General features: G+C 36.0%; 1 protein-coding gene and 1 long non-coding RNA gene across 4 annotated transcripts in view; one reads left to right on the forward strand and one right to left on the reverse strand.

Moving 5' to 3' along the window:
* Positions 1 to 13563, forward strand: part of IGF1 (insulin like growth factor 1) — a 47322-nt gene extending 33759 nt beyond the window's left edge. For all 3 annotated transcript variants that reach the window (XM_064737093.1, XM_064737101.1, XM_064737109.1), the window contains 2 exons: positions 5597 to 5778; positions 12992 to 13563. In XM_064737093.1, coding sequence (XP_064593163.1) covers positions 5597 to 5778; positions 12992 to 13051 — 242 coding nt within the window. In that variant the 3' untranslated portion in view covers positions 13052 to 13563. The remainder of the gene's footprint in view (positions 1 to 5596; positions 5779 to 12991) is intronic.
* On the reverse strand, positions 7620 to 23845 carry LOC135460328 (uncharacterized). The gene is made up of 4 exons (XR_010443202.1): positions 23680 to 23845; positions 21888 to 22012; positions 21355 to 21458; positions 7620 to 7737 (listed from the first exon to the last, which is right to left on the reverse strand). It is a non-coding gene; the product is annotated as an uncharacterized LOC135460328 (long non-coding RNA).
* Positions 23846 to 24050: the final 205 nt, after the last annotated feature.

Raw genomic sequence — 24050 nt, forward strand, 5'->3', positions numbered from 1 at the left:
GCAGATGCTTTCATAAAGATTTTACTTGTGCATACTGATAAAGCTTATCCTCTATTCTCATGCATATTAAATTAGATTTCAGAGCTAGGGCATCCATTCATTCAGCATTTATAAATGCTAATATATGCTCATTTTGATGAATACAAACAAAAATCAGTCTAAGCATAATAATTTTTTGCATTAACAAAACATTGAAGGAAAATGGAAACTAAATATTAAATATTGTCACTTCAAAATGCTTGCAACTTATTTACATTAAAATCAGATTGCCTACTTTGCACATTTAAACCTTGAGGTATTTCTGGTAGACGACTTTACAACAATCCCCAAGATTTGTTATTTGCTTGTTTGTTTATTTGCTTGTTTGTTTAACACTTCATAGAAGTATCAAAACCCAGGCATTTCCTGCTGATTGAACATTGACTCATAATTTCTCAAATATAGATGAGAAATTCCAGAGCACCCTCAAGAAGTATTACCAATATAACACTAATCCATTTGTTCAAGATTACAAGGAGATGAAAAGTGATATCAACAGTCTCTTATTTTGCATATGAAGGCATTTATAATGCAAAAATAGATAGTACTAGACTAACATACAGAATTTAGTCAAAGAGGTACAGAGATACATAATTAAACAGCACACTGGCTGGCATGCTTTTTAGAACAATTTGTCATATTTAATTATTAAATTGGAAATTAAAGAGAACAGCTTTGTACTCCATCAGGTGCATACATTTCGTGACTTAGGACAAATAATTTTTAGTTTAATTCATTTTTCTGGAGTTCAGTTTCCTAGAAGAAGCTGTGCATGTATGCTAAGACTGGATTAATTAGCTTTATCTGTAGCTGATGAAAGAACACTGTTTCTTTCAGAGGACAAGAATAAATTGAATTTTAAGCAAAGCATTCAATACAGGAAAAATTCACTCTCAATACACACCTTCACAGGTGATTTCACTGTGTTAAACTAGATCCCTAATTTTCAGAGACCAAAGATGAGCAAGATGCATCTCAAGCTCAGCATCCCCAGCCTCCTGTGCCACCACATAAGGCACACAGCACATGCAATTCAAAACCTCTCCAAGCACTAGCTCCCAGTCTGGATCTAGCACACAGGAGGTTCTTGTTCAATTACTGTGCTGTAAGACAGCAACACAAACTCTCAGCCACAGGAAAATCCTGTCTGACTGACCTGCTGCCTTACAGGATGCTCCCATACATCCTGATGCTGTAAACTGCTGTCTATGCTTCCAAATTGCACCTGACCTCAATGTTCTGATGGAAATATTTTGAGTTTCTTGCTACAAGACCACAGCACTCTAACAGGTCAATGGCCTTTCACCATGCTTTAAAAGCTGCAGTTGTATCTGAAGATTGACTCTAATACTAGATTAGATTAGATTAGGATTAAAAGCACTGTTTTTCAGATTTATGATGTATTTCTGAATTACAGTCTACATGGCACTCGAGTTCTACTGCTTGGCTAAAAAGAAACGACAGCAAATACAAGGAGTCACATAAAAATTCCAGAACACATAACCCCAGGTCTTTCCTAGAGTCCTTGATTAGATTAGTTTTGCTTTCATCCTGGACTATTTCTCATGTAATTTCTGATTTTAATAGTGCAACAGCAGATTATGGTTCTACAGAATGCCTAGATAACCTTACATCTGAAACTTCTGTAGTCCACCTACACCAGTCCTTCTCCTATTGAAACCAGTGGTAGAGCAGATCCAGTGGCAGCAACAGGAAGATATTTTGGAGGGATGAGGAGGAACAGAAAGAAACCAAGTGTAAACAAGTCCTGCTGAATTACTCCACTGACTTTGCATCATTTAAAGGGAAGTGCTGTTTGTGGAGAAGCCAGCTGTTTAACTATTGAAATCTTATACCTTGGACTGCTTTCAGGAGACATCACTGTGACTGGACTTTGTATCCTCTTGTTGTGCACTGAAGGCAACATCCACAGATTTGATAAAGCAGATTAAATAACAGCCAAATATTCTATTAAATAAACTTTGACCTACATGATATGAAATCCTTTTGAGCTAGCCACTGACAAAAAAGGAAAGAAACAACCAAGGAAAATCAGTGTATATCAGCAAAAAGGAATGCCCAGGACTGTTGTATGTCCACAGGCAGCACTTTGAAAGTTGAGTAAATAGAAGGAACTTTTGATAACTGCTGGAAGGCTGCACTCAAATTATGTCAGAAAGATGAGAAAGAACTATGGTCTCCCAGTATAGTGACACAGAAGATGCAGTCCATACTGAAGGCAATACTATTAAAACAAAAATAAGGAGGAGAAATTACATTAAAAATGCAGAACCACATGCCATTTATTTACCAATACGGACTCTTGTCTAGAGAGCAACTGAAGTGCTTAGTTATATCAGTCCCTATGCAGGAGAGCAGTCAGGCATGTGTTCACTGTCTAATATGTGATTTAATGCAACGCACCACGTAGGAGCTTGAACATTTGCCTAGATCTAAGTGCATGCTTTGTTAACTTGATGAACTGGGACCATCTGACCCTGCAGTCCTGCCAGAACAGATGGGCCCAACAGTGATAACATCTGTAGAAGTGGTGGTATCTCCTTGTAATTCTTTATCTCATCCTTCTCTGTGATAGCATCTTTGTATACTGCAGCACTTAAAAGGTCAGCAGCAATTTAAAACCTATTGCTTAAAAATTACTTTAGTCATCAAATACTTCTTAATTGTGATTGTGGACCATGATTACTGAAAAGGAATAGTTTTTTCTGTTAATTTGCTCTCTCTGTTGTATAGGACATTAAGCAATATCACACTTTCTACACACTTTCTACTTCACACAAATTTTAAGTATACTTGATTGCTTTGGTCTTTGGAAAGCCTTGGGAAAGCATTTATCAGAATAAAAAATTCTGACTTCTCTAATACTAATGTTATCTTTATGTAAAGGATGAGCATTTATTATGCCATAGGATACACAAATATTTAAGCCTGCAAATAAGTGAATGTCATGTTTCATTGCTGAAATCATCACTGGTGTGATAGATATTCCATTCCCATCTTGTTACATGTCCCATACAAGCTTTTTGAAGAGCTATTAGACATAATTCTTCATAAAATTATTATTCTGTAAGAAAAATACATAGACATCTTTGGTCTGGCTACTCTAAAAATGATTTTGAAGTACTCAGAGATTTTCACCAGAAAGATTCCAGGATTCAGGATTTGTATTAACTACTTATGCATATTTGTGATGGTGTGTAAAAATGTTGCTACTGATTAATAACTAAAGTAGGCAGCAGGAATAAGTTAGTAAACCTATCAACTTTATCAACTTTATAAATTATTAAATTTGGACATTGAAGGGTAAAATAACTTGAGCAGAAGTTTTTAGAGTTTACTTGCTTATGAAAATTTGACAGACTGATAAAAGAAAGGGAAGGTTGACTAATCAGTTCTTGTATCTATAATTCAGCTGGATCTGGCACCTACATATCCAGGAACAGAATTTGCCCTTCCATGCTTTAAATGGAAACAAAACCAAATGTAGCGCAGCTGTGGGTAAACTGCAAAGTCATGACACTCCACTTTTTATCAGGAGCGCTCAGTTTTAAAAGCATTAGGCTAAAACAACCTGATTGGCAGATTTCAGGAAAAATCTCTAGGGAAAAGCTTGTATTTCATATTATAACTCAGTGAGGGAAAATAATCTGGGAAAAAAAAAAAAACCAAAAACAAATCAAACTCCACTTCTTTAGTATTTGTAGTACTTTTCAGTGATACACATAAAACAACGTGCACACAGACACAAACCAAAATATTACTGTAATCTACTCCTGGCTTGCTGTACTCTTTAGTCTTATGAAACAAATAATTTAGCAGGCAATGTACAATATAGAGGCCTCCAGTGGATTGCAGTATACTAAGCAAGCATGTTTTTCTTTTTGTTTAATTTATAGTCCCTGGGGGAAAAAAAGACATTTAAAAAGCCTGTTTCCTGGGTTTGCAAATCTCATGGGGATAGTTAGTTCTTAACTGGCTGAATTGCTGGCTAAAATGTGAAACACACTTACCACTAGAGGTCTTTTCATTTGCTAATATTCTAAGGTCTCAAGGGTTCTTCATCAGCGAATCTCCACGTTTAAATCACAGGGAATAATAAAATGTAGAGCTGTCTTTTCAAATTGACAACTGCAGGACAAACAGAGGGATATCAATCTAGACTTTGCTGTATAAGCACTAGGGCAATAAGTTCCCTAAGAGAAACTGAATATTCATCTTTTTTCATGTCCCAAATCTTAATTTAACTTGAGTAATTCTTAAAATGTAAATTCCTGCCAAACTCTGTGAATAACAGATTTTTGGTCTCAGTGATATAACTGAGAAGGAGAAGAGAAAAAATAAAAGGCAAGAAAAGAAATTGGTAGAACTGACTGAATTGAGTTACTTCATGTTTTGGCTCTTGGCATGCTTGTCTTTTTTTCCATATTTTTCATTTCTTAACCAAAGTGGATCATTCTGTAAATGGAAACATTTAATGCTGAAAATGTCAAAACAAAACACTTAATCTTTTTAGAATTTTACTGTCTAAAATCAAATTCTATCAGAATTTTAAAATAGATGTAGTAAGTAAGCAACTACTTATTTTTTGTGAATTTATTGTTCCTTCATTTCTAGTTAGTCATAACAGGGCAACTGCACATCCGACTTGGTCGTGTACAAACAATCCCAGGAAATAATGGGTCTTTAATCTCTGTGTAGGACAGCAGAGAATTCAGCAGTTACTAAGGAAACCATAAACCACAGGAGGGAAAAAAGACAAAAATTTAAGAGTGTAAGAGTTGTATGAATGAAAATGTTGGCCTTTACTGGAGCTGAGTGAAAAATGCAAAATATTTGCCAATTAAGTATTTTCCATAGATGGCTGGTGCAAATGCAAAGCACAGGAAAGCCATGCAATATCAGTCCCATTTCTTATCTTGTACACATCTGTGGAATATAAAAATCTTCCACTTATCTATTCCATCAATCTTCCTATTTCATCGGTTACTTTGCTACTTTGATTCCTGCTTCCCACTTTTTAGCTGGCACACCTTACAGCCTGTGCAGGGGTACACAGCATTTCCCCTTAGGAAGACACTCTGACTGTACACAGTACCTTGGTGTAGCCTTTTTTATTAGGAAATACTTACCTACAACACTGTTGTGATCTATGGTTTTAAACACTAGCTCAAAACAACAGCTGGCTCAACAATCAGTTTTCATACAAAAGCTAAAAGGTAAACTTCCTTTGTAAGGTGTCCAAATGCCAGATTTCAGCTTCCTCCCTCTCCATTTTTGAGGCTAATGCAGTTCAATAAAATATTTTAATAATATCTTTCTAAGAAGGCATAGATTTGCTCAAATGCTTAAATAGCAACCGCACATAGAGATCAAAGCTGTCCATTTCCAGGAATATCTGGAAAGGAATATTCAAAGGCAGCCTCTACAATGGCCACTGGTGATTCAGTTAACATAATACACCTCAGTAATATGACTGCTCCTGAGACCTTTGCATTTCCTTTCTAACCTAAAAACTTCCCCTTTGTGTTTTGAACAGGCAAGCCCACGGGGTACGGATCCAGCAGTAGACGCTTACACCACAAGGGAATAGTGGATGAATGCTGCTTCCAGAGCTGCGACCTGAGGAGGCTGGAGATGTACTGTGCTCCGATAAAACCGCCCAAATCCGCGCGCTCCGTACGCGCCCAGCGCCACACCGACATGCCAAAAGCACAAAAGGTAGGTCAGGCTGGCAAAAATTCCCATGAGCAACCAAACCAGACCAACAAAAAAAGAGCCAACCAAAAAAAAACCCCTACATATTTTAGGGAAGGAAAATTCTATCAAGCATAACATTCACATTCTCTGAAAATATCCCTTCGCCCAGGATTTTTCTCCTGGGAAGCTGAGAAACCTCAGAGAAAAGGAAAACAATTCTTATCTCATTTGCTTCCCCTGTGTTTTGCTCACGTGGAATGTGTTTGGAGATTGTTTACCCACAGGTGGTTGTTTCATTGGACTCTGCTGTGAGTTGTTTTGACTCACTGGCCAATCAGGGTCGAGACTCTGGAAGGAGTCACAAGTTCTCATTATTAGCTTTTTAGCACTCAGTAAGTATCCTTTCTGTATTCTTTAGTATAGTATAGTATTCTTCAATATAATATAGCATTATAAAAAATAAATTAGCCTTCTGAGACCATGGAGTCAGATGCATCATTCCTGCCTTCGTCAGGATGTTCCCAGCAAATGCAATAATCAAGGCTGGCAACATAGAAAACAATTGGTGTGTTCTGCCTACTAAATTTAGTGGAAATCTGGAAAATATTTGCCAAGGTGGGAAGTAAGTGGGAAGTGGTGCGTTCCATCTCATCTCTTAGAACACTGAATAAAACACAGAATTGCTAAACCAGTAGTTGTGAGGTCTTATCCTGCTACTATAGGGTAGTAAGTGACAAGTACCTACATCATCCAATCATAAATACCACCTAAGACTTCTTTCAAAAGAGAAACTAAACACTGAATATTTGACAATGCATCTATCCAGAATCTCTTCACTCATCCTCCCCTCTTAGGTAGAGGTAGAGTGGGTGATCAAGAAGGAAATCAGGCATTCTGCTATTCATTTTACATTTAAATGAACAAATTTTTTTTCTTCATTATTTTTGCCCTTTTTTTTATTTATCAGAACTAAATTAAATGGATAGTCACTTCAATCACTGCATACTTAATTTTAACTATTTAAAGTTCAATATATATATTCTCCAAGCCACTTCCAATATTGATTGGTATTATTTATAGAATTGTGGAGTTCTGAGTATCCAGATTTTTGTTGCTCTGATACCAGATATACTGTACATATGTGTACTGTATGTATGAGCAAAGTCTGTAGTTCAGAAAAACCCATCTTAGACTAGGCTACAATTAAGCTCATGTTCAACTGTCTCTCCTGTTTGAGGTCTGAACATCTGTTTTACATATTATCTGTCTTCTGCTGTAAGTCCCCCATGATTTATTTTATTACTGTTGACCCTGTCTGTCCTACACACATGTTGGCACCACTCCTGCAGTTATCTGAAAATTTTTGCTTACAAGACCTGGAACCTAAGTTTTCATAGGAAGTCAGAAAACCAGTGCTGTATATTAAAATCCTTAATATCAACTTTATGAAAAGAACTATTGTAATCATTCCAGCATCCATTCTTTTCCATAAGTCGATTCATAGAATGGAATCCTTTCCCCTTCTTTCCTCAAGAGTTTTCCAAAAATCAGCGTACATGTGATCCTTCCTGGGAAGTATCACCTTGAGGTCTCAAAGGGCACACAGGGCAACAAGTGAAAACTTCTTCAGGTGGAGCTCAACTGCAGAACCCCCTGTTTTAGGTTTATTCCTGTCTGGGCACACATAAACTTAAGGAAAGCTGGAGAGAAGAAAGCAGGCTTGGCCAGGAACCAGTGTGCTCCTTCCCATGCTTGTTGCTAAGGAGATGGATAAAACATTGGAGTAAAGGAGACAAGATACCTGCCAGCTCTTTGATGAATCTCCACACCACTTTCCTTGGAGGACTAAGGAATGATGTCATCTTTAGGCAGCTGTCCTCTTCCCAGCTTAAAACATAGGCAGGAGAGCACTGTCTTTTACAGACAGGAAAGACCTTGTATCTCTCTGCAGCATCAGGGAGGTAGCACTCAGGAGAGGTACTGGAAGAAGGAAAAAAGTAAAAGGGAGTATGTAAGTGAGTAATTGAGAGAGCATAGCTGCTGAAGAAATCATCCTGGAAATTGAAAAGGGAAAAAAATCAAAAGGTGAAAAGGACAGTAAAAGGACAATGAGGAGCACAAGAGAAAGAAAATGGGTGAGGGAATTAGATCAAAGAGGTCAAGAAGATGTAAAATATTGCAAAACTGAATGAAGCAACAAGCATCCCAAATAAAGGATGGAATTTTTAGAAAATTAAATTAGAGATAAATTAATATAAAAGAAAAGACCTTTAAGGAAACTGTGCATGAAAAGGAGCATGTTGAACAGAATAAAAGTCATAAAGACTTTTCAATAGGAACTTTGTAATAAAATAACAAATCTTATGGGAAATACAAACAAATTTTCATTTTCATCTGTGGATGAATAAATTAGTTTGAGGAAATGAAAATACAAACAGGTAGGAGAAACTATTATGCAGATTTCTGATAGATAAAAGGAAAGTACACTGGAGGGAAGATAAGTGGAATTCTGTAGGAAAAACCAGTACTTATCCTCATTTAATTTTTTTCTTTCTCTTTACTTTTTTCAGTCAGTTGTACATGCCACCATTAAGTAAGACAACTGTGTTCAAACTTTTTTTGGACACACTCTCCCAGGATAAATGTATTTAGCTCATTCATAGTGTTGATTTTAACTAAAATAATAGACCTGCTTAAGTCAAATTATTTTTCTGTTAAACAATGTTTCTCTCAATATGATATGCCATATATGAGATCTATATCTTCTTCATAGAAAGTGAATATATATACCTATGATTATATAAATAAAACCTCTTCAAAATTTTCATGTTTAAATGCAAGATGTAAGGTAGGACTTGGTGCAATACATAAGAGGTTGTTCAGTTCCTCTCAGATTTCATGGAGAATCAGTTTCTTATGCTCTTCATATATTGGATAGTCTTTGTTCAGCATCTCCTCAATCTTTTTAAATGGTAAATCCAGCATTTGGCGTTTTGGTTTAGTGTTTCTAGTGCTTAAGTTTTCTATTTCCCCGGTTCCTTGTGCAGATGGTTCCTGCTAGGCACAGTTTGGTAGATGATCCTAGTTCAGAGGATTAGGGATCTTCTCTTATTTACAGTTTCAGTATTTCTGCTGGAAAGCAAAGTATTGGTCTCTCCTAGTTACACATTATATTTAGAGTTTTAAAGTGCAAAACAAGAGCAAGAAGGGGAGTTTAAGTCCTGTCTTCAGTGTCATGATACCATCAAGCTTTTCTTTTGTTTGTTTCTTCCTCTTCTGAAAAATGCTTAAAGTTTAGTCAATTATCCTTAAGTGAATTAAATTTTAACAGCAATTTGGAAAAGAGCTATTGAGTAGCTCTTTGAAAAACAACTGCCCTAAAAAAGGAAACAACTGAGCAATTCCCACAACTGTACACATGAGGGAAGATTGTGACCTTTTCAAATGAAGCAGTGTCACAGAAACAATGTCACAAAGTCCTTCTAAATTCAAGATTATGAAGTACCTTGACAATTACTACTCAATAAGAAGGTTGGTAGTAAGGAGGCTGATTTAAAAATCCAGTAAAAAAGAACCATAAAATAATTTAGGTAGAAAAGGACTCCAAGAACATTGAGTCCAGCCATTAACTCAGCGCTGCCAAGTCCACCAGTAAATCCTGTCTCTAAGTGCCACATCTACATATATTTTAAATAACTGCAGGGATAATGACTCCACAGCTTCCTTAGGCAGCCTTTTACAGTGCATAACCATGTTTTCTGAGAAAAAAAGGGTTTCCTGCCATCCCATCTACACCAGCCCTGGTACAACTTGAACTTGTTCATAGTGCCATGTCATCCCCTCGCCACCTGGGCAAAATGCATATCTAGATATAATTTTGCTCTTCCTTAGATTTGCAGTCCTTTTTCTTCTTTAGGCCTCATATGCGAAAAACACACATAAATATATATACTAACAAAGTATGAATAGGAGGTGGATTTTCTCAAAAATTCTTTTCATATTTAATCCAATCTTCAAAATTTAAATAAATACTGAGTGGGACTAAGAGAGAAAGGGAAAAGATACTAGTATTTTTAGTTTAAGAAAATGCCATTAAGAAAACAGAAAAAGTATTGCAATATTTCTCATTAATTTTTCTAAGAGTGGCAGATTCTTTTGTAATTGGCTCAGTATCAACTCAGATACATTCACAAGCCAAAATATGCACCACGGCACCAATCCTAATTTCTGTTGAAGGCATGCCACATTACCAAGCCAATGACTGAACTTTTAGGTGTAACAGATAGAAGCACTTGGCCTTTTCAGAGAATTATTTTCTCCCATTGCTTGCTTTGCAGCCCTGTTTTTATGTCAGTGATCACACTGCCCACAGAGCTAGAAATCTTTCAGAGACCCCAGAGAATTCATAGCTAAGGTATCATGCCTGTTACTACAAACATTAGACTTTCCATTTATTACCAATAGAGCAAGAGAACTTTCAATGCCAATATGAGGTTTGAATGTCTGCCCTAATGGGATAAGAATGCTGCTGCTTGCTGCCCAGTCCCCTTCCAGCTCAGTCAAATGACCATTGCTGAGGCAGTTGTTATCCCACTGCTAACGACGCCTTATCTCCAAAGATCCATGCTGAAGGTGATGGGCCAGAAGTCTGCTCCCCTGTTCTTTAGCCGACTTATAAATTGATCACATTTTGCATCTCTCATCTTAAAATTATTATTGTCTTTGTGTGGGTTTGAATATCAGCTCAGAGAAGTTTTATTTCCAATTACCTTCTTCTCAAAGACTTGAGAAACAAACCAAACTTTTCTACACCAGTACAAATGCAGGTCTGAGAACCTAATTCAGGCATTCACACCTGCTTTTGGGGTCTGTGCTTTTTTTCCCCTAGTGGTCTCAGTATTTCATACTTGAAAAGAATGTGTTATGTGGGTAAAAGCATTTTATGGCATGCATGCTACCACCAGTACACTTATTGGTAGTTATTGATCAAAATGCTGATTCTGGAGAAGGAAGTGTTCTAAAACAACCTGCCATCTTCCTTCAATTTCAAAGCTAGTTCTATCATGACAACTCTTTTTCCACCTACATGTCATGATCAAAATCTGTAAGTGAAACACTCCTGCTTTATTTGAATGATAAAGCCATTTTAAAGTCAGACAACAACAGTAGAAGAGAGAATTTATATTTTCATTTTGGAAACATAGAGTTAATTTTCAATCCAAATAGACTTTGAAAGTCACTGCAATGAAAAATGGCTGTTGTTTCATTTTAAGGCTCTCACTGTCTATTCTATAAATCAAATTTGTAATCTTAAAGAATATATGACTTTTGGCAAATAAAATGAAGCATAGAGCTTTTCCTATATGCTGGTAAACTCTCTTCAAGGAGGAGCACCTAGGGTCAGCACTGAGGAGAATATTTTGTTTTGTTGCTGTGTAGAAAAAGAAACCCTGGGCATATGAGTAAAGAAATTCCTGTTTTCTTAGCTCATTGTAACCAATATAAGCACTTGTAGAATAAGTCAGGATCCCTAGTGTTGGCAGACTCCTGTGAAATGCTGCAATGATGATTTTAATCATTGAAAATTTAAGGGTTCACCCAGAATGAGTTTTCAGGATGAAAACTAATGTATAACTTAGGAAAAAGTGAAGGCAACAAAGGTCATTTTGGAAAAGCTGGAAGAGAAACAGGCAATGAAAAGAAAAATATATTCTAATTTAAGGATAAGCAGAATTCTGTTGACATTTCTGATTCTGTATTTGATTGATGCTATTCTACAGCAATATTAGCAAAACTGGATGAAGACAAGCCAGCATCCTTCTGAACTGTTCACAGAAATAGTGACTAGATGATTAATCTAGTCTATAATGGCATATTCCTAACAAAAACATTTCTTCATTATGACTATTTTGCTGTTAACAACTTTGGCTTGTCAGTGTTGATAAATCCTAGTTTGGCTCAATGTTTAATACTTGGTGGTTGTATAATTAAGTTAACAATTACTAGTTCTGCCTAATTTTTGTTTTGCATACTAAAAATAATAATTCTTCCCATATCCATCAGATGCCAATACAAATCCAGTGAAAATTATAAGCTCTCTATGAGTTCAAGTTTTGTAATCCTTTGAAAGTTTCTGATTTGCTTTATTTTTAATTTAATTTCTGATTTTATTTTTAATAGATACTGAAGGGAAATGGAAAGGTTATAAGTAGAATAGTGTTTTTAAGGGAAATTACTAAAAACCCCCACAAAAACAATGCACCAAATTAGCTTCCATTTTCTTTCCGTCCATTAGAAAAGCAAGAAAATGTTATTACTTAAAATTTTAGAGGCTCACTATTTTTAGGGCTTAAATAACAGCTAATGCAGAGGTAGAGCTGCATACACATGGCTTCACCTTTTACAGAGATTTTGGTTTTTTGCCTTTCTTAGGAAAAAAAACCCATAACTTCACTGAACTAAGGATTTGACTTGTGATGAGTATTATAAATATGGAGAGTAACTTAAAAATTCCGGCCTTGGTCTGATACGGAATATGCAGTCTTGGGCATGCTTAATATTTACTAGAGTGGCAAACAAGGAAATCAAATTGAAATGTATGTACCACCCCCATCGCTGCTGCTGCTGGCCTGTGTGTGGAATGACAGAGAACTGAGGGCATTATTCACTCCAAAGCTCTCTTGATTTTCCTGGCACATCACCCTTGTCTGTTTAGAAAATACAAATAATATGGTTGCAGCTTCTGCAGCAAACCCACCATTTTTTTCCTCCTCAAGGTCTTATCCAACAAATCTATTATGCCATCTGTGCAATATGCAGTTAGCAGAGCAATTTTGAAAATACCTGGCACTAAAGCCCAAGAGATTCCATAAATTCTGCAAGTTACAACTCAAAAGTTCCCTGACCTACATCCCTCCTTTTGCAATTATCTTTGGGAAAGAAAGGAAATCTTTGGTACCTGCTGTACCCCTAAAGCCTATCCAGGTTTCAGCAGCAGATGTCTCCTCTGCGAAGATCGATAACAGTGAAAGTGTTTATGTCTAGGAGAACAGGGGAATTCATGTACAGAAGTTTTGCATAGTTAAGTTCTCTGTAGACAACTGAATTATTGATTAAAACACAATTACCTAGCAGTTCCAGCACTCTGGACAACTGTTTTCTTACTGTTATAATTTTGTGATCATACAATGTATTTAAACCTACCTGTAATAAATTTTTCTTTCTAAACTTTCAGGAAGTGCATTTGAAGAACACAAGTAGAGGGAACACAGGAAACAGAAACTACAGAATGTAAGAACATGCCATCCACAAGAATGAAGAATGAATGTGCCATCTGCAGGATACTTTGCTGTAAATAAATTATTCGTTAAACATTGGAAGACTTAAAAAAACCTTTGTTTTAAAAAGCTTGATGCAATTTCAACCAATGGGCATTCTCCCAGTGAACAATGCAACTAAACATTCCAATATTAAGTCTTTAGAGAACAGAACATTTTAACCAGACCAGAGCTAAAAAAAATTCTGTGGTTGATATATTGCTGTTTGTTAACCTGTTTTAAATGTCCTGCACGAAAACTCAAAGTCCTGTGCCCCTCAAAAGCCTACAAATTTTTGGGCTTTTGATGGATCCAATTGCACTAAATTAACCTATGAACACTGGCTGCTGGAGTCATTCATCAGCCTTGTCTAAGTGGTGGTTTTTTTATTTGCACTTCTTAACAAGCAACAGGCTGTTTGTTTTACAGTGTCTGAAAACATTGTTTGTCTACCCCTTCATATTTGCACAGTTTTACATTCCCAGTAACAGCAGCAGTAAGGTAACATATACAATTTTAAACATCCATTAATTCCATCTCTGGCATTTCGACAAAATATGGGTTATAGATGCATTTGTTTTAAGACAGTTTTATTCTTCCTTCTCTTGCAAACATGCAAATTTTTTTTGCAATTTGTGAGACAAAAGATTTTTAAAAGCAGTTCAAGCATACATAGGCTCTCGAACCAGTAATGATTCTTCCAGGTAATTATTTTGTAACAGTATAGGTAACTTCTTTCTTCCTCCATATAATGCAGTATGTAAAATTTAGCATATCAACAATACACATATATCAAACAGTATGTAAAAAAATCTCTGTTTTATAGTACAACGGTGCTATTTTATAGTTTGTTACATGAAAGGGTCTGGCCAAAACAGTAATAGGTAAAAGCAAATACGGAAACACCAAGCCAAAGATTAAATAACAAATTACTTGCAAAAATATTCAGCTTAAATCAACTAAAATGGCTTCAGATTTCAACATGAAAATAACTTTACCATCTTCAAAAGAAAATGCTTGTTTCCTCTTAGATACATGAAGGGTGGTATTTTGACATCTGATTATGTGGAACACAAACTCGTGTGTAGGCACAAAGAAGAAAATTTGAATAACAATTTGAAAAACAAGTGACTTCAAAGAGTAGTCCACCAGGGCCTAAATGTTTCTGAAATATCAGCATTCTGTTCAATCATAAAGGGATACTCAAGCCCCCTTCCATTTTAATTCTTCCCACAACCAGATGTGGCTTACCTGACTGTGAGTTGGGCTGCATCTCTCTGTAAATCAGAAAAGCTAATGTAATCACCAGATTACTAGTGTAGAATGAGTCCTTGAGGAGAGATTACCTATAGCATCCTTACACCCTCACGAGTGCCACTCATGTGCTCTTGTAGGAGTCAGAGATGCCCAGAAAATCCCTGCCATGTAACTCTGACAGGCCTTGCAGAGGTTCTTCCTTGAATAACACCTCTGCTGCATTTCTGTAAATCAGCCCAGTGTAAATTTGGGATAAGCAGCCAACAGTGTCCCAAGGTGAGCATCAAACCTGTCTGTGAGAGAAGGGAAGGCAGAGGAAGAGGGAGGGAGGAGGAAGGCACTTTTCCACCCTGTCCAAGAACCCCAATGCAGTCCCATTCAACGTTTTCCCCTCACCGTGCTGCATGTGGTAGGCTCAGGCAAGGGATGAAGCGTTTCTTGGTCAGCTCCAAAAACAGCATATGAAGGGAGCAGTTAGGGAGGTGGCAGATTAGATCTATAAAGGAAGTATCTCCTTTTGAAAGCTGCTCAAATCTGCCCTACTTTCTACTGCAGCATCCCTTCTGGAGAAGGAAGGGTTCTAAAAGCAAAAGAGGCAGCATATAACTATTGACTTAAACACAAGAGAAAGTTCTCTCCAGACTGCATATGTACAGCTCCTCAATAGTCCCTTGTGAAAGAAGCAGGAAAGGTCATAAAAGTCTAACAAATTATTGTAGTTCCTTTTCTATTCCCATAGAAAATTTGTGGTTTGTATTTTTAACAAGTGCAATGTATTCCTATACAACTCTTTAAACCCTCTGCTTTCTGTGAGATGGATGTCTATATGCACAATAAGCTGCCATAGCAATGTAAAAGTAGAACAGCAAATGAATAAAAAGAATATGTCACAGCTCTCACCGACTGAGATAGTTATGTTGAAAAAGGAAGAAAGTAAAGAGAAACAGATGGGAAAACTAACCTAAATTATTTACCACCAATTCAATAAACAGAGTTAGCAATTCTGATACCTGTCACAGCTTCTACAGGCCTTTTTTTGGCAGGGGGGATGGAGAGGGAAGGACTTTCTTTAGTGGCTATAGGAATTCTGCAATGCAATCTAAGAACAAGCCATTATTTTACAGAATACATTTACAGAATACATATTTCCATTTCAAGCCCCATGACCCTTTCTGTCCCCTGTCTCTTCTGAAGTTCTAAGGGGAAGAAGGAAGAAAGGTGTGAGGGCAAAAAGCAATTTGAGATCTGTGGCAGCAATTTTCTTTGTAGATAACTTTTTTACTGATGTGCTTTTAACTGAATAACTATACATCATTTTGCATTAATTCCTGCAAATTAATTCAAATTTTTGGTCTTATCTTGGAATTCACACACTCACATTCGTGCCACCATATTTCTCCTGTTGAAAAACCATAATTAGAAAATGTCACTAGGAGACAGCAATATTTATCACAATTTGACAACTGTCTAAAGAAACTGGAGTAATTCTTGAAAGCAGCTAAAATAAATACTGAATAGCTGCAAACTTCAAAGGCAACACTTTGCTTTACTAGAAAATAAATGAGATCACAAAATGGGAAGTAGCTCCAGCCCCACAGAGGTGAGAAATGCATGGGTGGGGAATGCACTTTGTATAAGAAATCGCCAGTCATAAGGCAGGGAGCACATGGTAAACCAGTTAGTTTGAAAGATAAAGCATTAGCTTAATAATCACAATAAACCCACTACTTAAAGAAGTTGAACCATGAACTAAAGCATCTCCCTCCCAAATGTACAAAGCAGTGTGCCTTGAAAAACTTCTAATTAGAGAAATTGAAAGGTTCAGCTAGATTTTTAAAAGCACTCCAGATATTTAGGAACAGGGCTCCCACCAGATGCTACTGATTCTCATAAATCACCAAAATGGTAAACAAAAGCCCATTTCTCATCCTTCCCTATTGTATAAGCCACATGACAGAGATCACAGATCTCTGCTTTCCAGAACAGACCTAAAATTCCAACTATTACACAGAATATCACTGAAATGCATAACTTAAAAAGCAAATTAAGCCTCATTCTTTTCAGTCAGTCCAAAAATATCTAAATCCACTTCAGTTAGTATCTCTCTTTCATCAAGGTAGTAAAATTAAGTCTCATCTCCATAGTAAACATAATTATTAATTTAAATGGAAAATCAATAAATTCTTTATTCTGCTCAAAATGTAGTTATAAACCCACACTTCCACAAAGGACTTGTATGAGCTTATTTCCACCATTCAGCCAAGAGAGACAAGAAAATCAAAGCCTGGGATATTGCATCCAGTCCTGGTAGACACATGAAAATAACCCCCTTTATTCCCAAGGCAGCTTACCCTGCTGATCCCTTTGGTAAGACTGAAGGGTGAATTAGTGGTGAGCTTTCTTTACAGAAGTGAATTCCACACACAACTAGGAGCCATGCTCAGCTGCCCCTGAGCTCCTTGTTCTCTCAGTACCAATGGTCAAAGTTGATTAATGAAGATTTCAGGACAAGCCCTGTGTCTTCTTGGCTCTCCATTCAACAAGCAAGAGCAGGATATGACAAGATCAGAAAAGTGTATTTGCATATTTGCTTTACCTGTTACTGATTTGGCCAACAATGCCAAAGTGGTGCTATTGTTTTGTTTAAGAAAGTACTTGACTAAAATATAAAAGAAAGCATAAATATTTTTTTAATGTATGAAAATTACATAGGTATGGTTATTAAAATAGAAATAAAACTAGCCATAACTTTTCAACTTTTTGTCACTCAAAAAACAGCAAAGTAATCTTATATCGATGCAGGTGGATCAGGAATAAGAGTCAAAATGCCACAAAAATTCATAGACTTCAAATGAAATTCTGAATCCTTATTCCAAGTGAGAAATTCAGATGAAGAAAAGAGTTAGAAGTCAGGGAACTGAAAGCCTTGATGTGACTGAAAGCTTTTCAGATTGTGCAAGTCCTATATCACACCAGAGATTTTTAAGCCACACTCTAGTCTGAAATCAGTGTAGAGTTTGGCTTGGTCAGTGGCATGATATGATTGAGATTTTCTCTGTGCACACATTTTCAGTTTTACCTGATTACTTTCTTACTCATGGCACATAATCAAAAACTTAATGTTCTTAAAACCCACAAAAGATGCAAGCATGTCTGAAGTTAACAAGGAATGAAAAAAATTATTCTTAACAGGAAATTGTTGGGTTTTTTTAATTCTCATCAGTTCCAAATTGTGAGAAAAAGTTGAAATATATGGCTAACAGTCTGTGAATTATTTTTCTTTTATTACTTTATGTGGTCACTATGAACAACCTTACGTGCAAAATTTCACATTTCATTTTTCTGTTTTGAAATTATCCTAAGTTAAGCCCAAAAAGAGATTCTTGGAACCTATAGGCCAAATAGAATACTTATGTTGTTCTGATGAAGGTATAATCAATATATTTAAAATGTTTTATTTTTAGTCTGAAAAGGAATAGTAATAATTTATTTGGGAGGGTCTGCTTATACTGGTCCCTCTTTTTAGGTTACTGGTCAGTGGAAATTAGTCTTCCAAACACCCAGCTTCTAATCAAAACCAATGTTTTTCCTTCCTCCTGCTCCACCCAGCAAACTTAGTTAAAAGACTATTGCAACATAATTTTATTGTTTGTCTGTTTGTTTGGGAGGGTTGTTTTGCTTTGATTCACTTTGTTTTGATTCTGGGGGCAAGGGATAAGGAGGAGGAGATGAGTGATATTTTTTTCTCTTGGGTACAATCCGCATAAAATAAAGAATTTTTCTTAATGAGATTACTAATTATCCAATTCATGTGTGGAAGTGGCATTCAGTAAAGCAACCAGATTAAATTTGTCTTGAAACAAGGAAAGAAAGATTTCAACACAAAGTTGTTACCCATTCTACTCCTACACTAAACATGTTGCTTGTGACAGCATTGGAATATTTTACTGGACTATAAATGCCCAAACACACAGTGTCTGATATATATGATATATAGAAATCTTCTTTGACTTTTTTTTTTTTTTTTTTTTTTACATAAAGGGTGTTATGGGAATGCCAGAAATTTGATTACAAGTCATGCAGTAATGAGATTCCATTCTGGCAGAGGCCAAAATAGGAAGGACCTCCCTAATGGTTACATTAAAATCTTACAGTAGCTGCATAAAAGGTGTTGTTGTGTATATATACACATATACAGACACATGTGCATATATATGGGTATATATAGACAATGCTACAGCGTGTGCATGTCTATGTGCATGTGTGTGTGCACGTGCATATTATGATTTTCTTTTTCCTGTCAAGTAAAATTTGAAATGCTTGCTTTTTTCTCTTCAGATCTTATGGATTATATTCAATAATCCAACTGGAATCTAATTTTAGAAGAGCATTGTGTAATATGGATGTCACAATTTAGGTCCTGTCTTTGTTTTTCATACCTAAAGAAATGACCAGATATTTAAACCCTAAGACACCTCTTCATTGTCATCAGGCAAATAAATTTATCTGTTTAGATATGGATACAAAATACTAACTCTAAGGGCCATATTATAAAAACCTGTATTAAAATTTTATCTTCTATTTCATTTTTCTCCATAAAACTTCTATTAAGTGTGTTTTTTTAAGTGTAAGCAGCTCTTCGAAGTAAGAATACTAGGTAATATAAACAGAGCAGAATGATGATTTCTGTCATCACCTCAACTATTATTTTTGCCATTTATATGGTTTTTGTAAGAATAATTCATCCCTCTCTACAGCACTCTTAACTATATCAGAAATGGAAAAGGCTTAGCAAATTCCTTATGCCCCAAATTATTTATAATAATTCTTGATTTCTCTGTGTTCTTCAGTAGCTTTTTATTTTGCCAGCTTAGCTCACAAAAGTCATAAAAAGCACCAATGTGATACTTCTGCTGCTAAACATTCTTTCCTACAAATATTAAACATGCACTCACCTAAAATATCTATATATTCACACTTCATTAAGAAACAAAACAAGTACAGTTGAGAGATAATTTTTTGCACCATTTTTTAACTAAATCAAAGGCATTTCATTTTATTGTATTTTCCATTCATTAGTATAATTTCTATCCTCTAATGCAGCAACAAAATACCTGCAGAACAAAAAGGACTCTATGCTGACAAATTGGATCATGCTTCATGTACTCATGTTAAAGAAAAAGGTTTATTCAGATAACTAGATAAACAACTGATTAAATGAACCTCCTATTTTGTAGTGAAATATTTAACTTCATAAATTCAAAAATCAAATGAATGTTCCACTCTTCCTGGTTGACTGGCATTAACCTGATTTATGATGTGAAAAAATCCTCACTTCAACAATGATCAAAGACAAAGAATCCAAAACAAACAGACTAAAGTTTTATCAATTAAGAGGTAAAATGTCCTTATTTTGTGCACAGCAATGAATTATATCCTTTTTTTTTACACTAGAATTTCAAATGCAATTGATATAAATACTGCATAAGAATTATGGTTCTCTCCATTATCTCCACTTAGAGACAAGTTTGAATATAATACAGCACATACAAGTGAGAGCACATGATATACTGTGTGATACACTCATATCTTTTCATTTATTACCATTTCTAAGGAATTAGTCCAACAGAATTCTATAGAAATCCTGTGCAAGCTGAAAAAATTAATTCTCACAAGTGTAAAAAGATAATAGTTGCCTGATTAAACTAAGTCTCATCAGACATGAGTCATAAAAGGCTCCACTGAAAGCAGATTGGTACTTCATTATATTCTGAACAGCTTCACCTGTAGTCTGACACCTCTCATTGCTTTTGTCAGAATGTGATGGTTCTGTTTCACAGTTTCTTAATCCTTGGAGTCTTAAGGTTGAATATTAAACATGTTTATCAAGACCAAGGATGTCAGGAAACAAAATGAAAGTAGAAGAAGCAGCACCACCTGCTGCTGATAATCAAATCCTGTATAAGTTTTCTTTTCTCCCAAATTACTGCAAAGCCACCCAGAATGCTAAACAAAGAGATTAGTAGCACTTGCTTTTCAGAACAGTCTTTCCATAAGGAGTAACTGTCCTCTCTTTCTTCAGTGTTGGACCTCAGTTGGTATCCTGACTAAAACTGGGGTTTCCATGATGCAAAGCATGAATGTGGATACATGAGTTTCTGATTTCACTACTGAATAATCCTACTATTAACATTTCAAGTCATTATAACCAAACAGTGACAAGTGTTAAGTGTTCATTTACTAGAAACCATTTAAATATCTATTAAAGTTCTAACTGGATTTATTCTTTCTTTTTTATTTTCTTGTGCTTACTCATAATACAATGTCACTACTTGATGACAAATAATATTTCATACTGTGTATGTAACATCATTGTGTTGCAGAATCCCCCAAATACCTCAACAATGTCTTTGTTGCGCTATTCTCCCCATCTAGCACTTATAAGCTTTTTTAGTAACAACCAATAAATCAAAAAAAATGGAGCTCTTAATATGTACAAATATAAAAAATTCAAGAAGTTTTGCTAGTTTGCAGTTCATGTAATGCCATCTTGACCATTCTCTTCCCCTCTCTCTATGAGCTGTCTAGAACAGTAAACTTTGCTCCATAAATAATAGTGTATTCATGCTTTTAAAGGCTTTTATATGCATTTATAGTAGGTAAAGGTTGGAAGAGGTAGTTGACTGATTTTCACTTTTATCTACTTTAATTTCAGTAAAGGGCTTTGTCACTCTGTATACATAAAGGCTAATGCACCCTTTGGTTTGTAGAATGTACTGAAATGTTTGCAACCCTCTTGGTATCAGGTCCAAAATGTGAAGCATTACTGTTGAGAGGGTATCTTTCTAATGTATTTGTATGTATAGTTTACACCTCTGTGAGGTCTAATAAAGGATTATGGTTAATAAAAAATGTGTTGAAAATTCATCATCCATGCAAATTTTGCAGCAATTTGCATTCTTCTTTCCTCCTCCCTGGCATATACATTTCAATTTTCTCAGAATACACTAAAATCAGGACATACCTTAGCAGGGTGATCAGGCTGCATTCATCCTAAAATAGAGCTGGCATGGAAAGTGGCTCAAGAGCCTCGATGAAAGGAAGTGTCAGCAGATGAAATTACGGAATCTATAGATAAAATTGATAGAAGTGAATGACCAGGAGCTGACTGCGTTCATGCACAGAGGAACATGATTTAACTCTGCTTTACAGAGGTCTCTCAAAAGCTCCTCACTACAACAGAACTGAGTGGTAGCCAGTATCTGGCTTGTCTCTCTATCACTTCTGTTCTCAAGAACAGAATCTGTGGGTAGGTGAATAAATACTATATGAAAAATATGGTATCTTGTAGGAAAAAGAAGATTGTTGTGGGGTAAGCTTCAGAAATCCATTGGGAGTTCTTTTTTAAAAAAGGAAGTCAAGGAAAAACGGAGTGATCTGGTATTTCCTAAATGTTTGTAAATTAGGTCCCTCCAAAGTTATTTAAAACCTAATCCATATTATCCAAAGTTATTTAAAACCTAAATTGCCATGCAAAGAGAGGCAAGTTCTTCATACCTGCACAGTGCTGATTAAAAAGCAGAGGAGGGACATCAGTAGGAATGCCCAGTTGATAGTGGAGTGGCACTGTATGTGAAACCTTGATGTAATCTGTTCCAGCACCCTCAGTGTTCAACCTTTCCCTAAAGGAGCAGGAGAAGGGGTGGACAGTAAGAACTCAGTTTGTTGGTGATATTAAGGCAATCAGACTGATCAGGCACGATGGTGGTAAATCTAATGCAGACCATTCCCAGTTGTCAACTTGTCCTTCAATGTGCACGCCCACAGCTCATGGCCCTCTCAGATGGGTGCACTATTGGCCTTTTTCAGCCACTAAACTCACACACTTTCCTTAATCTTTCCAATATGATTGAGAACAGCCTCACAACACCACAGTGCAGCTCCCTTTGCACCCTCCTACGTATCCCCTGTGTTCCCAAACACTTGTGTATCTCCATTTGGCTGAAGTGCTTCATAATTCCATCTACTTTACTTCTGGGAAATGCTCCTCTCTGCCAGTGAGGTCTGGTGCTGGAAAGCTTGAGGACAGCCTCACCACGGCAAAAACAGAGAAAAATATGCCTCTGGTCTGGGAAGTCCCAAAATTGTGAATCAGTGGAGAGTAGGAGTTTCACTGCCTGTTGCATTGTTCTGGTATTTTTCCTTAGATATTGATTTAGGCTAAAGGGCAAAACAATTTACTGGATTTACCCCATTTTATCTTTCCTCTGACTCCTTGTGTTTTAATCTTGCTGTCATAGTAGACATTCCAGGTTCCAAATGCTCAATCTCTAGGGGCACAATCCCTGAAGTGATACCCTTCATACAAAATTCTCTCTATTTAAACATTTACAGGCAATAATGCTTAAACCCATACTTTTATCCTTATTGCTAATTGAGCAATTTAGGGAGATTTAGGGTTAAAAATAATTATTCAGCAATATTCAACACATTTTCATTTTTACATTCTCATGACAAGATTCAATCAACAGAGATCCAATGGAGAGTTTGGCAGTACAGTCAAGGGAAAAGTGTAAAAATCCATTCTTTCTAATCTTAATCACAGTTTTTTAAAGCTGTTAATCATATGTCTTCCATTGTACTACAGGTTTTTAATCTTACGTGAATTGTAAGATTACAATTGTTGATATCTACAACTGGATGGTAGGCTATGCTAACACAAGCAAAATAAGAACACAGAATGAAGAAATGTACAACAAATTACTAACAGTTCAGAAAAAAATAAAAACTTGTGTTCAGCCTCTTTCTTCAGTTGTGCGCTTCCTCAGACACAGAGAAATAAATTTATAGGTATTTTGATCTAAGAATTGTTGCATATTAACCAAACCTGGAAATTGACTTGGAAATCATCTTATTTATTGCCCTAACTTGAAACAGATTTTGGACCACAACTAAAGAAAAAGAATCAGTCTAGAAAACCATTGCTACATGAAGACCAGCAGGACTTATGGAAGCTTAGTGAAAATTAGGACTATCAACAGCAGCAATTAATAATGTCATGGAAGACAGTCTTATTTTATTAGTGCAAGTTTATACTGAATACTAGAGAGAACTAGACTGATTTTTTTTTTATATACATGGACAACTTCATTAAGCTAGATGTACCTTTACCTATATTTTCATACAGCTTTACTTGGTTTAAAATACCCTTTATTCTTACATTATTACCTAAATTTTGGCTCTTACAACTTCTATCTAAAAAGTGTGTACAAGAGATATAACAAGTAAAAATATGAAGTGGATTAGTGGTGGTTTAAGCCAATGCCTCATCTCTGTGAAAAGGAGTTACCTCTGAGCAGTGTTTTCCCAACTGAGAGGGTGACAGAGCTATTAACATTCCCCACATGTTGCTCGATGCATCAGCCGTACACAGATTTTCTGCCGGCATTCTGCAAAGAAGTCATTTGTCATCTCTGTATTTTGACAACCAAAACACTGAGAAGAAATTGAACAGATCAGGAGGAGAAGTGTTAGTCAAACTGAGATAAAACAAAGATTAAAGCTGGATTTTCAGATTACCACTGGGCTGATTTTGTTTGTTTGGGGAGTTCTTTGACTTAATCTTTAATAAAACAACCATTTCAATTAAAATGCACTTTGTATCAGACTCCAAGCTCTCCAGGACTTGCTTCTCAGCATGTGCGCTCTCCACTAAGTAAT

This window comes from Zonotrichia leucophrys, chromosome 1A (assembly GCF_028769735.1).
Source record: "Zonotrichia leucophrys gambelii isolate GWCS_2022_RI chromosome 1A, RI_Zleu_2.0, whole genome shotgun sequence".
Lineage (NCBI taxonomy): Eukaryota > Metazoa > Chordata > Aves > Passeriformes > Passerellidae > Zonotrichia > Zonotrichia leucophrys.